Source organism: Cervus elaphus, chromosome 20 (genome assembly GCF_910594005.1).
Source record: "Cervus elaphus chromosome 20, mCerEla1.1, whole genome shotgun sequence".
Lineage (NCBI taxonomy): Eukaryota > Metazoa > Chordata > Mammalia > Artiodactyla > Cervidae > Cervus > Cervus elaphus.
The window spans coordinates 103,585,449-103,603,435 of NC_057834.1; the positions used below are offsets into that span (position 1 = coordinate 103,585,449).

General features: G+C 33.6%; 1 protein-coding gene across 11 annotated transcripts in view; it reads right to left on the reverse strand.

The window, feature by feature from the left end:
- ATG4C (autophagy related 4C cysteine peptidase) overlaps nt 1-17,987 on the reverse strand; it is a 97,081-nt gene that overhangs the window by 41,641 nt on the left and 37,453 nt on the right. For 9 of the 11 annotated variants that reach the window (XM_043877074.1, XM_043877072.1, XM_043877076.1 and 6 more), the window contains 4 exons: nt 15,083-15,166; nt 5,148-5,381; nt 2,387-2,717; nt 97-167 (listed from right to left, as the gene is read on the reverse strand). In XM_043877074.1, coding sequence (XP_043733009.1) covers nt 97-167; nt 2,387-2,717; nt 5,148-5,381; nt 15,083-15,166 — 720 coding nt within the window. Of the gene's footprint in view, nt 1-96; nt 168-2,386; nt 2,718-5,147; nt 5,382-12,281; nt 12,374-15,082; nt 15,167-17,987 lie in introns of all 11 variants that reach the window. The other 2 variants (XM_043877080.1, XM_043877079.1) reach the window with 1 other exon arrangement.

The window sequence follows — 17,987 nt, forward strand, 5'->3', positions numbered from 1 at the left end:
ACTAATGTAATGTTATATATCAGTTATACCTAAATTTTTAAAAAGGTCTAACCAAATAAATGGATGAAAAGTAGAATTATATAATAGATTCCTCACCTGTACAATCTTGCGCAACATAAATAGTTATTCCTTTTAAGTCTGGGTGTCTTGCTTCTTCAACTGCTTTTCTAAGAAAATAACAAGCATTATCCTTTAAAATCCTAACATTCCAGTTAATAACTAAAGATTTCATTTAAAGAAAAAGAAAGCCAACATTTTCTTGACTTTCCTATTTACCCTTTAGTGCCTGCTTTCAAAACTATTACCTGAATGGTATTTTTTAAAAAATCACGTCAATTTTTTCAAAGTAGAATATTCCTCTAAATTACTCAAAGAACATAAAAACATAAGTTTAAAATTTTAAATTCTTGGGTATAAAGGCATGAGCCCTACCCAGTCTTCCCAAAGAGAATTTCTCTCAAACTACCCTGGCTATATTAAATGCTTTCTAAAAAGTGCTATTACAAGACACTTCAAGGTTTGCTTCATATTAACTCATATTAAGTGAAAGTGAAAGTCGCTCAGTCGTGTCCGACTTTTTGCGACTCCATGGACTGCATAGTCCACGGAATTCTCCAGGCCAGAATACTGGAGTGGGTAGCCTTTCCCTTCTCCAGGGGATCTTTCCAATCCAGGGAGAATACTGGAGTGGGTAGCCTTTCCCTTCTCCAGGGGATCTTTCCAATCCAGGGATCGAATCGAGGTCTCCTGCATTGCAGACAGATTCTTTAACAGCTGAGCCACAAGGGAAGCCCAAGAATGCTGGAGTGGGTAGCCTATCCCTTCTCCAGCAGATCTTCCTGACCCAGGAACTGAACTGGGGTCTCCTGCATTGCAGGCGGATTCTTTACCAACTGAGCTATGAGGGAAGCCCATTACATTACTGATTAGCAAAATATGATTGTTCTCTAGGACACTCAAAGTTTTTTATCTTTTCTTTAAACAATAGCATGACTTTTTTCCTTCATTCAAAAACCTATAGGACCTGAACAGATGAATTTCCTACTTTCAAGTCTTAGAATTCTGTAAGTAAAACTGCCAATTGAAAAATATTTCCAAGTGAATATAATGCTATATTTCCAAGTATGCCCTCAATGGTTCACAAGATATGAAAAAAAAATCATAATATCTGTAAAAGGAAATTACACAAATTGTAGAAAAATACTTTTATTTAACTGTATCTTTATATTTTTTTATTTAATATGCCTTATTTTGCATGTTTTTATGTGCCAGTATAAAAGAGGGATGGAAAATTATGGCCCACAGTTCAAACAGGAGCTGAGGCCTGTTTCTGTACAACCTGAGGCTAAAAAATGGTTTTTAGTTTTCAAAGACTGTAAAACAAAAAAATTTAAAAATGAGAAAAATGTGCAATAGAGCCCTTATAGAGCCTGAAAAGCCTAAACTATTTACTATCAGGTCTTTTCAGAAAAAGTGCCCTGATCCTTGGGGGTATAGAATATAACATCTTGAAGAGTAGAAACTATGTTTTTATGATTATGTTTTTATAAATGTCATACTAAACTGGACTTGATATTATTCTTAATAATCCATTTAATAACATTAGGCAAATATTTTTTCAACTGCAAGCATTGGCCTATAAAATATAAAGCCTTTTAATATGCAAAAAAAATTGCAATCATTTGGATTTTGTATATTATTCTAAATGGACCAAATTTACTATAACATGCTGTACTTTGATGATATTATTAATGACTCAATAATAATAATGGGACATACAACAAATGAGACAGTTTTTTTAAAACTTCAGTAGTAAATGGCACTATAAACCTGAGGTATAGTCAAGTTTGACTTTCAACTTTTTTCTAAGTACTCTGAATATCACATACCCTTTACTTTTACTATGATATAATTATATTAATAATCCCATACATTTACAATTCACAAGAATTTGATGTGTGCAAAGAAATGCTGGAAACATCAATTTTAGCTCTTGACATTTCATTACACTATCAGTACATTACAGCCCCCAGGTTACACTGTTTAAAAAAAAAAAACTATAATGTCATGCATGTTCCAAGGTTGAAAGAGTTGTTAGTTTTAAGAACATTTCAGTAAGGTAGCCTAGTGAAAACCTGGATAGAAAGAGACCTTGGATATCCATACCTATGAGCAAAAGAAGAAAAATTTGTCAGTAGATAAATTAAATGTGACTAGAGTCACAATATGTCTTGTCTTTTCCCTAATAACAAATGAAAGCTCCTTTATGAATATTCTCATACAGTTAGATTTTAAACGTTCTAATAACATATATGCACTGCAAAAACCAGTATCTCTGAGCCTGAGGACCACTGTCATAAGATGAAAGACTTTAAAACAATTTTACCTTAAAATGTGAGCAACCACAGCTGGTCCATACCAATCTCCAGCTTTTTTCCCAGACTTCTTTCCATATTCTATTAGCTGATGTAAACCAAAGACAGCCAAGGGGGAATCGCCAAACCAAGAGATGATTTTCCGGTGATAAATTTCATTTTGCATCTCACGATCATCAGAGTATCTCTCGATTTTTTCCTTCAGAGAAATTGTTGGGGTTTTGAGTTCTCTTTCCCCTGAAAGTGATGCTTCAAATGATGCAGTAAATTTTTTTACAGTGTTGGAAGTCCATGATTCAGAGTCTGAATTTTCAATGTTCAAAGCATCGGGCCAGGTCCAAGCTATAGTAGTTACAAAGCAAATTATTCAGATCTTTTAAATAGTTAGACACCAACAATTCTACTAAAATAAGTATGCAGCATTTAAAGTTATATGAGTTACTAAACTAAAATAATAAAGTCAGAAAGTAGATTAATGGTTGTACATGGGGAAGGAGGAATATTGGGAATGACCACTACTAGTATGGGCTTCCCTTGTAGCTCAGCTGGTAAAGAATCCGCCTACAATGCAGGAGACCCCAGTTCAATACCTGGGTCAGGAAGACCCCCTGGAAAAGGGAATGGCTACCCACTCCAGTATCCTTGCCTGGAAAAATCCAGAGGAGCCTGGCAGGCTATAGTCCATGGGGTTGCAAAGAGTTGGACACAACTGAGCGACTAAGCACAGCACAGCACTATCAGTATGCGGTTTCTTTGGGGGAAGATGAAAATGTCCTAAAATTAGATCATGGGGATAATTGTAAAATTTTGTAAACATACTAAAAACCACTGAAATATTGTTCACTTTAAATGAGTGAATTTATAGTATGTAGATTAATAAAGCTGCTTAAAAAAATAAAGGTACAAGCAGAGAAAACATGCTAATTTATCAATGATGTTTTCTTTAGAGTTGAAATATTATTCTCCACACTTTTCTGTAGTTTCTAAAATTTTTTAAATGGGAATATATTACATATGGAGAAGGCAATGGCAACCCACTCCAGTACTCTTGCCTGGAAAATCCCATGGACGGAGGAGCCTGGTAGGCTGCAGTTCATGGGGTCGCACATAGTCGGACACGACTGAGCGACTTCACTTTTACTTTTCACTTTCATGCATTGGAGAAGGAAATGGCAACCCACTCCAGTGTTCTTGCCTGGAGAATCCCAGGGATGGAGGAGCCTGGTGGGCTGCCATCTGTGGGGTCGCACAGAGTCAGACATGACTGAAGCCACTTAGTAGCAGCAGTAGCATATTACATATAATCCGGAAAAAATTAACAAAATGAAAGAGAAAAAAATAGCAAACTTAGGTACAAATGGACAATTCAAGAATATGTTTCCCTTTCTTTTCTTTTCTTTTTTTTTTGATAGTACGAAGATGGAATAAAGACTTTTATATTCCATTACCAATACTGCTCACCAGACGTCCAATCTTGACTACCGAAAGGCACAATAAATATATTGAATATCATTCACAGTATTCATGACAGAGTCACTTCAGAAAATGTGTTTTGTTTTGGTTATACATTAAAATAAAAGTTTGATCATGGAAGTTTAATATTTCTTTTCAAGGTTTTTTCTCTCATACACTCCTTTCAAAATAATTTAATTATTCTTTGGGGAGTAATATCAATTCTCTAGTAAATGAAGTTAATAAAGCCATTAGAGATCAAAGATTCCCCCCATACAAAATCAACTATATCACTACTTCACTCTTTTTAATAATAAGACAGTCCCCAAACATTCATGAAATTTTAAGTTAGCCAAATGAGTCACGAGTTCAGAGGCCGAGTCAGGACTGTGAAAAGCGTTCCAATTTGTGTCCGTGATTGCAGGAGACTACAAATAAATGAGGAAAAGCTGAAAAGTTCCTTTCCTTGCAATATCTTCACCATTCTGGAATAAATATTCTCTCTAAACAATCTCATCAATAATACCTACAGAAAGGTTATTAAATATTTGCTGGGCATTGCAGAAAATTATCAAACACTTAAAAAAATATAATGATACTTAGTAGTAACCAGATACAATAGCCTAAAATGGTAAACTAAAATCCTCCTACAAACGTACATATTACATAAAAATAAACTAGTGGAAATGTTAAGAAAGGTGGCACATCAGAAAAAATAGATACATGTAAGTTAGGTATCAATGACATTTTTGAGAGTCTAAAAGTATGATGACCTTATTTATTAATAGAAAATAACAATCAATTTAACTGATTATAGCCATATTTATAAACACAAAAATAATTTTAAAGCATCACTGATAATATATAGAGAGAAAAATAAAGAAATCAATACAAAATTTCCTAAGATTTAAATAACATAAAAATATTTTAATGTAAAAATATTAACTGCACAATAATTATCTGCTCAGTCATTGCTGCCAGAATTTAAAACTGCAGATAACCCAGAGAGTCCAATTGAAAAGAACTAAATAATAACAAAACCAAAAAAGTCCAAAGACTACTAAAACTTGAACTTAATTCATAGTGGTAGCCATGAATAATATTTACATTCAACCTGTATTTTGGAAAGGTGAATCATGAAAGTTAAAGTCATACTTGCCCAATTCAACAAAGATGTTATGTTACTTGCTAAATTAGTTACAACTTCAGAAGACATTAGAGAGTCAAGAAAATTAACATCAGGGAATTTCATTCAGTTTGCAAGCTAGAGTTCAAATTTAAACAACAATAAAACCCCCCAAAATAAAAAACTTGATTTACCTCTACCAAGAAAGTGTAGTATGAGTCCTTGAGCCAACAGCATTTGGCCAGTTCTTAACGTACAGCCCCAACCACAGTCTGTTGTCAAAGCTGAGCCTTCTATTTGAGGAAATTCTTCCCTGTAGGTAAGCCATATTCTTGAAATGAAATCTTTACGAAATTCTTCTACATTTCCTGCAATCACATGATCTTCTATTGTACACCCTGACCTTGCAGGTAAGAGTTCATTTTCATCTACAAAATATAAATATATATAAAAATATAAACAAATATATACAAAGTAATATATAAATATATACAAAGAAATGTCAGTAATGGTAATATGTTCCCATTACTGTTCGTATGGAGTATGGCACAATCTAATTCTTTTCTCAGATTTAAATGAAGATAAATCTTACATTCTGTTCAGACTGTTATGAAAATCAAATGAGAATGAATGCTGAAATGTTTTGTACACTTTGGTACTAACTAATATAAGGTATTATCAGTAATTCTGTTGTTAATAATAATATTCTATATTCCAAATATAATCAAGTCTAATGAGATAATATAAAAATATGTTTCCTTTTTGCCTCACTTGGCTCAAGATATAGATATTAGTGCTCTCTAAAATGAGATTTGCAAATAAAATATCATGATTTGCCAATATGTAAAAATGTATATAATCAGATAACTAGCTCAAATAAAATAAAGACGTATTTATTGTTAGGAACATTTATACTCAAATTATAAAACCAAAACTAATAAGCTAATGGCATCATCAACTCAATGGATATGAGTCTGAGTAAACTCCGGGTGACAGTAAAGGACAGGGAAGCCTGGAGTGCTGCAGTCCATCATCAGGTCGCAAAGAGTAAGACATGACTAAGCAACTGAACAACAACAACAAATAAAATTATTAAATATGTTGTTACCCGATCATGTTAAAATATATTTTTAAATTGTTGCCACTCACATACGTAATTTTTTAAAGCCTTTCCAAATTGATTCTCTCTACTACAATTTCTATGTGAAAACTATGGTCACTATTTGCCCAACAATTTACAAAACACCTGTGCTCAAAATGAACTAACATTCCCTGATCTTTCCAGAGAGAAAGTCTTAGTCATCTTTTTAGCTTCTGCATGCATATAGTACCTAGCACAAACAGATCCTAACAAATGTTGGCTAGTTTGGGTGGATGGATGGATAGGTAAATAAATCTGCGCATAACTCTCAATTCCAAGGAGTTTAATTTTTAATGCCATTCTGCAGGATGTTAAAGCAGTTTTATCATGCTTTTTATTCCTCATGTTTTCTGCCTCTATCCCTCTTCAAACTCATTCTGAAAAAATTACAATCACCCAAGCTTCATAATATTCAGTTTAATGGAGCTAAATTGTAGCATACAGTTTTAATAATTAAAAGAATACATGCCAAGCCTCTCTTATCAATGAATTTCTCTTAATACTAAAGCTTGAATCTAATTATAAATAAAAATTAAAATGCCTGGAAACTGAATATGGCACTATAAATATGTCCAAAGTTTCTACTTTAGGAGACATTTAAATTTGTTTTAAATTGAATACAATAACACATAACTATAATACCTTATCCTGTGGCTTGCCAAACACATAGTTCCTAATTTCCTACCTTGACAAAGGGACTAATTCCTTATCCTTTTAAGATCTAGTCTCCCTCTTAATATTTACTCTAAATATTATTGGAAAACTGCTAGTACTAAATGAACTTTGTTGTCCTATTCATTTTCCACTATAATACTGCTCCTTCTATTCCACTCTTTGATTGGCTTTCCTTTTTGCAGTATTAATTATATCAAGAATAATTTTTAATTTACATCTGCTTCCCATCCAGATTTCAAGTATACCAGAGAGGAAGAAATGTGTTTATCTTCTGGACCTCTCAATGTTCAGTGCCTAACACAGAGTTCAGTCCATAGGAGATGCACAATAAACATTTGTCAGGTGAATGTAAGATAAATGGAATCAAAGGAAGAGATGTTTTTTAAATTTTGTTTTGCTTTGCTTTTGTTTCCCATGATGGAACAGACTTCTGAGCAGAGGTTTATGAAGAATGAGAATACCTAAAAGAACCACTAGAAGAGTGAGAAAGAAAGCTGATAGAGGAAAGAGAAGAGAATCGCTAGGAATACTGAGAGCTCAGTTAAAGTCTGCTTCTCACCAACAAAAATCACAACCAAACAAGCTAATATGAAAAATAATCAGAAGTAAAATAAATTGAAAATAAAGCCTGAAAGTATAAGTATTATAATTATCAGATATACAGTAAAAGAGTATGCATGTGTTTAAAAAATAGAAGGGAACTGAAAGTTGGACAAATAACATAAAACAGACTATTAAAATTGACCAGGCACATATAAAAGAAAACCAAATGGAACTACTAGAAATAAATAATAATAACAGAAAATAGAAATTTGGTATAGATGAAATAGAAAACTATACATAACTCAGAAGATAATCAAGGCACCAGAGAAACTAAAGAAATTACTTAGAACACAGCACAGAGAGGCAAAATAACAGAAAGTATTTAAAAACCAAGTAATTTAAGAGACATTAAAAAAAAAACTAATAACAGAAAAGCTTGTCAGAGATGTACAGGAGAACAGGAAAAATGGAGAAAAACTATAATTAAAAGTGACTGAAATTTTCTCAGATTTTAAGAAATATATGAATTCTGAGTAGAATAAAATGAAGCCCACACAAAAGACAAAGAGCTGATCTTAAAAATTATCAGAGAGAAAACATACACACACAATACAACAGCTTCAAAACACAAGAGAGAGAAAATCATGTTCTAAAGTGAGCAGAGATTTATTAAACAGAATCCAAAAACTACTAACCATTTAAGAAAGTTAAAAAGTCACCCAGATTATGTTAAAATTATGAACTCTTTAAAATTATGAGCTCTTCAAAACATAAATGATGAAAAAGTAAATAAGGGAGGAGGGGACAACATTTCCTATAGATATATTCAAAAATGGATTCATATCCAAAATATATGAAGACAATCTAGACAGAGAATTTAATAGAAGGCATGTTTAAATGGAAAAATATCTATGAAAATATGCTCAATTTCATCAGTTATCAAACAAATGCAAATTAAGATAAAATGTTTCTCTAATAAATATGAAAAATATCAAGTACTGGTGAGCTGAGAGCAAGCAGAATCCTCATTACACACCTAGTAGAAATATAAATTAGCACAACTGGTTTGTAAAATTATCTGGTAGTATATACTGAGACTGAACATATGAATACCCTGTGATTCAGCAATTACATCCCCAGGTACACATACTGTATGAAAATCCATATACATGTTCATTAAAGCACATGTACAAAAATATTCACCACAGGGCTCTTACTGATTGCCAAAAATTGAAAACTATCCAAATCTCCACCACAAGTAAAATGGATTAATAAAGTGGCATATTCACACGATGCAATACTCAGAATACAAAAATATCCAGCACCCAAAAAGGTAAATAATACAATGTCTGGCAATCAATTGAGCATACAAATAGGCAGGAAAACACAAGCCAAAAAGAGAATATTCAGTCAATCAAAACTGAACCCAAACTAACAAAAATGCTAGAATTAGCAAACAAGGACATTAAAAGAGTTATTAATATTACAATATTGTGCTGTCCTGTGCTAAGTCATTTCCGTCATGTCCAACTTTTTGCAATCCCATGGACTATAGCCTGCCATGCTGCTCTGTCCATGAGATTCACTATAGCCTGCCATGCTGCAAGAGTCTTGGAGTGGGTTGCCATGCCCGCCTCCAGGGGATCTTTCCAGCCCAAGGATTGAACTCATTGCTCTTACATCTCCTGCACTCGCAAGCAGGTTCTTTACCACTAGCACCACCTGGAAAACCCCAGAACAATATTACATATGTTCAAAAAGATAAACAAAAACAAAGAAGTCTTTTTACTGGAATTTTAGACATACAAACTACAATGTCCAACATAAAAGATATACTGACTGGGATTTATGACATATTAGATATTGCTGAGGAAAAGATCAAAAAGACTGGTGAACTTGAGGACAAAGCAATAGGAACTATACAAATGAAAACACAGAGAAGAAAAAGAATTCTTTAAAAAAAATAAAAGCACATCAGTGAGATGTGGCACAATTTCATTCGTGCTAATATATGTTCAACTGGAGATCCAGAAGGAAAGGGAAGAGAGGGGAGGATAGAAAAAAATATTTGAAGACAAAATGGCTGAAAAAATTCAGAACTTGTGAAAGCTATGAGACAACAGTTTCAAGAAAACACCAAAATCCAAGCAATCATGAAGAAAACGACACCACTTCACACCACAGTCAAACTATTCCAAACTAGTGATAAAGAAAAAAAATCTTAAAAGCAGTCAAGAGTAAAAAAGACATTATGTACAAAGAAAGATAAGGATAACATCAGGTTTCTCACAGTAAACAAAACAAGCAAGAAGATAAAAAGGCAACATCTTTAAAGCTACAGAAAGAAAAATATCATCAACCCAAAATTCTATACCCAGCAAAAATACCTTTCAAAAATGAAAGCAAGACTCTTTCAGAGATACAAAAGCTGAAAGAATACATCACTGGCACCCCTGCATTGTAAGAAATGTTAAAATAAGCCCTTCAAGCAGAAAAAGAATGAAATTTAGCAGACAGAAATATGGATTCATACAAAGGAATGAAAAATACCAGAAATAACTACATGAGCAAATACGTAAGTTTTCTTACCACTTAAATCTCTTGAAAGATAATGACTGTTGAAACAAAAACAAAACAATGTATTGTGGCATGTATAAGACACAAATAAATAAAATATATGACACTAATAGCATAATAAAGACCAGGAGGAGGGAAGTGCAATACACCACTCCAAGGTTCTTATACTATATGTGAGTTGATACAATACCACTTGAAGGTGGACAGTGATAAGTTAAAGATGTATACCAAAACCTTAAAGTAACCAGCAAAATAACATAATCAAAAGTTATAGCTGATCAGCCAGCAAAGAGATAAAATAGAAACCAGAAATATTCAAATATTCTGAAAGAAGGTAGAAAAGAGGAAAAGGGAACAAAGCAAATTTAACAAATAGAAAGTAAACAGTGAGATGACAAACTTTACTATATCAATAATCATATAAAAGGTAAATACAGGTATATCTTGTTTAACTGTTCTTCACTTTATTGTGCTTTGCAAATAGTGCATTTTTTATACCTGAAGCTTCATTGACAACCCTGCATTGTCAGATGATGATTAGCACTTTTTAGCCATAAAGTAATCTTTAATTAAGGTATGTAGAAGCAACTGTCAGAACCGGACATGGAACAACAGACTGGTTCAAAATTGGGAAAGGAGCACGTCAAGGCTGTATGCTGTCACTCCGCTTACTTAATTTATATGCAGAGTACATCATGCAAAATGCCAAGCTAGATGAAGCATAAGCTGGAATCAAGATTCTCAGGAGAAATATCAATAATCTCAGATACGTAGATGACACCAAAGGTAAAAAGCAAAGAGGAACTAAAGAGCCTCTTGATGAAGCTGAGTGAAGAGTGAAAGTGAAGAAGAGAGTGAAAAAGCTGGCTTAAAACTCAGCATTTAAAAAAGCAAAGATCACAGCATCTGTTCCCATCACCTCATGGCAAACAGATGGGGAAAAATGGAAACAGTGACAGATTCTATGTTCTTGGGCTCCAAAATCATTGCATTGGTGATTGCAGCCATGAAATTCAAAGACACTTGCTCCTTGGAAGAATAGCTATGACAAACCTAGACAGTATATTAAAAGCAGACACATCACTTTGCCAACAAAGGTCCATATGGTTAAAAAGTTATGGTTTTTCCAGTAGTCATGTACAGATGTGAGAGCTGGACCATAAAGAAGGCTGAGGGCTGACAAATTGATGCTTTCTAACTGTGATGTTGAAGAAGACTCTTGAGAGCCTTGGATTGCAAGGGGATCTAACCAGTCAATTCTAAAGGAAATCAATCCTGAATATCCACTGAAAGGACTGATGCTGAAGCTGAAGTTCCAATACTTTGGCCACCTCATTAGAAAACACTCTGATGCTGGGAAAGATTGAGGGCAGGAGGACAAGGAGTGAAAGAGGATGAGACGGTTGGATGGCGTCACTGACTCAATGGATATGAGTTTGAGCAAAATCTGGGAGATAATAAAGGACAGGGAAGCCTGACATGCTGCAGTCCTTGGGGTCACAGAGAGTTGGACATAATTGAGTAACTAAACAACAATACTGTTTTTTATATATAATGCTATTGCATGCTTAATACACTATTATACTGTGTAAATACAACCTTTATATGTACTGGGAAACCAAAAAATTTGTGCAACTTATTTTATGGCAATATTTGCTTTATTGAAATGGTCTGGAACCAAACCCACCTTATCCCCAAAGTATGCCTGTAGTCTAAACAACTTAATTAAAAGGCAGATATTACCAGATTGGATAAAAAAGCAAGATTTAACTATTCACTTCCTACAGGAAACAAACTTTAAACATAAAGACAAATAGATTAAATGTTTTAGAATATAAAAAGATATACCATATAACCCTATGCAAAAGAAAGCTTAATATAAGACAAGTATATTTCAGACCAAAAAATATCACCAGGGATAAAGAAGGGTTTTACAATTATAAAGGAGTCAATTAATTAACAGACCAAAACAATTCTAAAGGTTTATGCATCCAATAACAGACCTTCAAAATCGATGAAGCAAAAACTAATATAACTGCAAGAAGAAATAGACAAATCCACAATTACTGTCCGAGATTTCAATATCCCTCTCAACAAGTAAGACAGTGCAAGAATAAAGATTTGAACTCAACCAACTTGACTTAACTGTCCTTTTAGAACATTTCAGTAATAGAATACACATTCTTGTCAAGCACACAAAGAACATTTACCATATTTAGAACATTATACCATATTTAGACCATAAAGCAAGTCTCAATAACTTTAAAGAGATTAGAATCATAAAAATGTTTTCTTTGAATACAATGGAATTAAAAATCAATAACAGAACAAGATCTGGAAAATGTCCAAATTGAGCAATGTACTTCTAAATTATTAATTTCTTCCTACATACCCTTTCTTAGTAAATGGCAAAAGTCATGTTTCAAAAAATTCCACATTGTGGGATCTTATTTCCATAACATGTGGGCATAATCCTGGCAATATCTGGAATAAGAGAGATCCATGAAAACAGCAGAGATAGCATAAGAACCAAGACCATATCCAAGAAGACCCTTTGATATGTTACTTTCATGCCCTTCCTTCTGTTCTATAAAGAGATCCCTAGCAAAACTCCTGGAGAAGGAAATGGCAACCCACTCCAGTACTCTTGCCTAGAGAATCCTGTGGACAGAGGAGCCTGGTGGGCTGCATAGAGTTGGACACGACTGACGCGACTTAGCATACATGCATGCATTGGAGAAGGAAATAACAACCGACTCCAGTATTCTTGCCTGGAGAATCCCAGGGATGTTAGAGCCTGGTGGGCTGCCGTCTAATGGGGTCACACAGAGTCAGACACGACTGACTTGACTTAGCAGCAGCAGCAGCAGGCAGAGCTCCACCCCGGGCTGGTTTCAGCTCAAAAAAAAACTTTTATTATTTTCTAGCCTCTGTGCTATCCTCTCTACTTCTTAAAACTTTTTTTCCCCCTTTTTCCATGTACTTTTTTTTTGTCCATAGGTTAGAATGATTGTCTATAGGTGTTCCTCAGCTCCAAAATTAGGAAGGAGAGAGCCTTATCTCGTTATTCTTGTTAAATCCTTTGGGTTCCTAAGAAAGAACTGGTATGCTAGAGATAACCACAGATACATTTTTTCCTTAATGGTCTCTGGACCCATTGTGTCCTGAACCAACTAAGAGAAAATCTAAAAAAATCCTAGCCAGATGGGGGCATGGTATCTAAGTGGAAATGAGGCTTTCTTAAAATAAGGTAAAATCCTTAATTGCTTCTCTTATAGATACCCGTAATTTTTTTTTAATTTTGGTATTTGATCAAAACAATACTGATTGGAAGGATCATTTGGATTTATATACCATGAACATTGACATAACAATGCACAGCATGATATCAAACTCTGGGAAAGAAAAATTGCATAATATAAGTTTGTAGTTCAGGAAAGGTAGCAATATAAATTTAAAACCTGGAAAGAGCAGGACAGACTTTGCATAAAGTAATATAATCATATTAAGATTATAATCTTATAAGAATCTTATACTTATTTATCATCATAAATTAACTCATTGTAGATAACTCAGAGGGAAGCAAAATAAAACTATTGTGATTGGAAGACACCACTTTCTAAGCACTTAGATCTGTAAGACAGATTGCCAATACCTTCAAACTGAAAGGGAATTGAAACAACTGAACAAAACTGTCCACTAGATAAATGTCAATAAATAATGAGAGATAAGTGACTATGGTTAATTTGACTAAAATCCTTAGCAGAACAGAAAAACTATTAGAAAATATTTACATAATAGAAGATGATAATTAAAAAATCAAGAATTTAAGTGGGAATGTGATCCATCAGAACTAGATTGGAACAACTATTATAAACTGATGGCTCTATAAGAAAAACAGAAAAAATATTTATCTTCTCTGGCTCTGTCCACTCAAGTGGCCTGGGGCAATGTCATCTCCACAATGAAACCTTTTTCTACACAAGAAACCAGAGTTCATTGGGAATGGCTGGTTTCAAATATGAGGCTGAAAAGTATAAAGTGGGCATGGCACACCTACTTATGGAAGAAAATAGGAAATTTCCAAAAATTAATTAGCATTTGTTCAAAGATAAGCCAATCTAAAAGAAATTTCCACTGGCTAACAATTTGAATACCATAAGAAGATTACTGGTGAAGACTGACCAATGCACAGTATAGAATCTAAAAACCTATGAGTCCATAATGACATACAAAGAAAGAAAAGATTAGCATTAAAATATTTCAAATGTGATAAACAGAATGTTATATTTCTATTGAGCCTACTTAAATCTACCTTGTAGGCTTGTTGTGACAATTAAAGACATCTCTCAAAGAGTTTGGCATGATGCTTGACACATAGTAGGCACTCAATAAAGGGTATAAATTATTAAAAGAAAATATATGATAATTACAGAAAGAATGAGTATACGTGAGAATTCAGAAACATCAAATACAGTAAACAATTTCAGAAATTGGAGCATCCTTACAAACTGGAAAACTTACCATTTTTAGGTTAACTAAAAGGTGTACTTGTAATTATTATCATATACTTTAAAATTATCAGAGAATTTGATAAAAAAATCAAGATATCAATTCAAATAATATTTATTTAGCACTCATACTGTAAGTCCAAAACTATAAGGGAATATAATAAATGGAGTACAATGGTATGAACTTTAATTTCAAGGAATTTACAAGAAACTCAAACCACATGGCAATATTTTATGTAACGTATTTTATGTGTTAGGAATTAGCATAGTTAACCTTCTATTCATATTTTATGTGTTACATAAAATACAGGTTCTTAAAAGATATATGCCAAAATATATGCATAAAAAGTAGAATGCATATTGCCAGGGGCTGAAAGGAAGAGAGGAATGAGGAGTTACTGTTTAATGAGTACTGAATTCAGTGTTACAAGATGAAGAGTTCTATAGATGAATGGTAATGATAGTAACACAACGTTATGAATGTATTTAATACCACTGAACTGTACACTTAAAAATGAGATGGCAAATTTTGTGTTATATGTATTTTACCACAATAAAAATAACTGGAAGTAAAAAACAAAAGAAATATGTCAAAGGTAGATTAATCTAGAAATAAAATAATGAAAACAACACAGTGAGTTTCTACAAAGATTTTTAAATGGATTACAAGTTTAGCACTTACCTTCATATTTAAAATGGTAACACTTTCCAAGTAATAATACAGGAGAATTTCTACTAAAATATGTCTTCGTTTTCAACACCCAACCTAAATGAGACAGAGAAAGACAGTTTTGCAATTAAGGGATTTCAGACTAAAAGTTTAGCAGCATTTTCTTTTATTTCATTTCAAATCACTAATTCTCAATACAGATGTACATCTTTTACAAGTGGAGCAAAAATATGTTGACAATGAACTGAAAATACAGGGCACTTACATTAAGTATTTTCAAATAAAGCTAAGTATTTTAACCACATTCTATCCACTTAAAGACCATGACAGAGAAAACATTTTAGTCTTAATTTATTTTCAAACAAGTCACAATGTTCTCATGGTATAAACATTAAAAGTTAAAAATTCCACCTCAGTTTCCTTGACATTAACCATCTTCCAAAAGGCAGTAAGTGTTACCAATTTCTTGTATTTCCTTCCATTTTAGATAACTTAAAAGTTTAAAATATTTGAACATTCCAATGAAGTAATTTAGGGATAAGATCACAGAGTACACTAAAGCTGCTGCCACTAAGTCACTCCAGTCGTGTCCGACTCTGCGTGACCCCACAGATGGCAGCCCACCAGGCTCCTCTGTCCTTGCGATTCTCCAGGCAAGAATACTGGAGTGGGTTGCCATTTCCTTCTCCAATCATGAAAGGAAAAAGTGAAAGTGAAGTCGCTCAGTTGTGTCCAACTTTTAGCGGCCCCATGGACTATGTAGCCTACAGGCTCCCCTGTCCATGGGATCTTTCAGGCAAGAGTACTGGAGTGGGTTGCCGTTTCCTCCTCCCAGAGTATACTAGTGCTTATGATAAAAGTGGACCTCTGAAGTTTCCTAGGGAAACCTGTTTTAACACCATCATTTCGGCTTAATGAGGATTTCTGAAAGTGATATACAAAGTTTTCAGACATTTTCATCTCAATTTTCCACCTCCCAAACCAAATCCTCAATCCTCAACTTTTAGCTGCAAACTCTCTTTCAATTTTCTTCCTACTAAACTGTTTATATCTAAAAGGTACTATCCTTTTGACTTTTTATGATGTCATTAATATTCTCAATTTCCTAAGAAAAGCACTTGCCCATTACATTCCTGAATATTCCCAAGTATATGAAATTCCTGAGAGATAATGTAGCCTTAAAAAGCAGCTCCTAAAATGTAAGAACATAGAAACAGAATCTGAAATTGGGAGTCAAGACTAGGTCTAGTCTCAAGCAGACCAGCATTTATATTTAACACAGTTGTTACAAATTTTAAATGAGTGACTTTTATGAAAGTGCTTCCTTAAAGACTATAACACAAATAAGTACAAAGAACAAGTACATTAAAATATGTATTTATAATAAAAATCATAAAAGTATCTGAGTTTGGTACTGAAACAGAGAGAATGGAAAGTCAAATACACTGATTAGACTTTGGATTACTGCAGTACTCCCCCAAATGGCTTCTCTGTCATCAGTCTTTCCCCATGCTAGCATATGCCACTTATCCCTGCCAAATTAATCTCCCTGTGGCTCAGCTTTGATTAGGTAACTCATCTACTCATCTGCTCAAAAACCAACCTCAATGACTCATTAACCTAACAGATTTATAATGAACTTCTCTGTGATACTAAAGACTTTCTTCAACATGATACAAATTACCTTTAGAGCTATCTTTTCCACTAATTTTCATCTATACTCAAAGCGGACTTTACTATTTGGTTCATATTATTCCATGACAAAACTATTCTCCCCAATATCAGCCCATTTCAATCCATTTAAATCTTCTTCTAATTCAAACATGCAGTTTTTGTTGTTCCCAATTTACGAGTGTTATTAGTACCATGCTAGAATGATTTTAACCCCCAAACCAGTAACAATTCCCCCCCTCCCCAAAAGGCAATATTTTCAAAGTAAGTCCTAAGAACTTCATAAAAACAACCTTAAAAATAAACAAAAAGCCTTTAAGGAGGACTTCTCTGTCCCTATGCTTTACTTTCAACCTACACCTTCTTACCAGTCACCAGTCCTTCCAAAAGAAAGAAAAGTGAATCTGAGTCAGGGTCTGAGGCTTTGCAATGATCCACATTTTACATAAGCCATAAGTTACAGTGCACAAAGAGAGTAGTTGTCTCCTAACAGTTAGGCCTAGAATTGACATAGCCTCCTTTCTCATTCTATTGGCTGACGTAAGACACAGGACAGCCCAGATTCAAATGAGAAAAAAAGACAACACGAAATGTGATTCACTGAGGACTGTCTTAAGAGAGTCACCATAAACAAAACGTTACCCAAAAACCTACAGTCCATTAAGCTAGCAATTACAAAATCATAAATAAAGCTTTAAAAGATGCAAACAAGTCAAAGAACATAGAAAGAGTAGAGATGATAATGATTTTCTGGAGGAACAGAAATAATGAAAGATGATTTAGAAGAAGGATGAATTATTTAATATTTTAAAAAGGAAATCAAGTTTATAAACCTCAAAAAGTCATGTAAATAAGGGGGGAGGAAAGCAAAAATTAAACATTTTTTCAAGAAAGTAAGATTCAGTCATTTAAAATGTAAGTGTTATGCCATTTCTAGTTCTGTCTTCATATCATAATACTGACATTGATAAAAAAAAATAATCGTAAATTATGTTCAGTGTATCCAGAGAACAGCAAGAATAGGGAGCCAAGGGAGGCTGGACTTGAATACAAGTTTCAAGACTTATCTAGATATGTGACCTTGAATATGTCAATCTCTGTTTTCTAATTTACAAAAAAAAGAGAACCTTAAAAAGACAGGAGATTTAAATCTCCGAAAGATATCTAACTCAGAAAGATATGAGATTTAATTGATAAGGTACATAAGCTATAACATACTAGTGGGTGCTCAATCAATTTCAGTCCT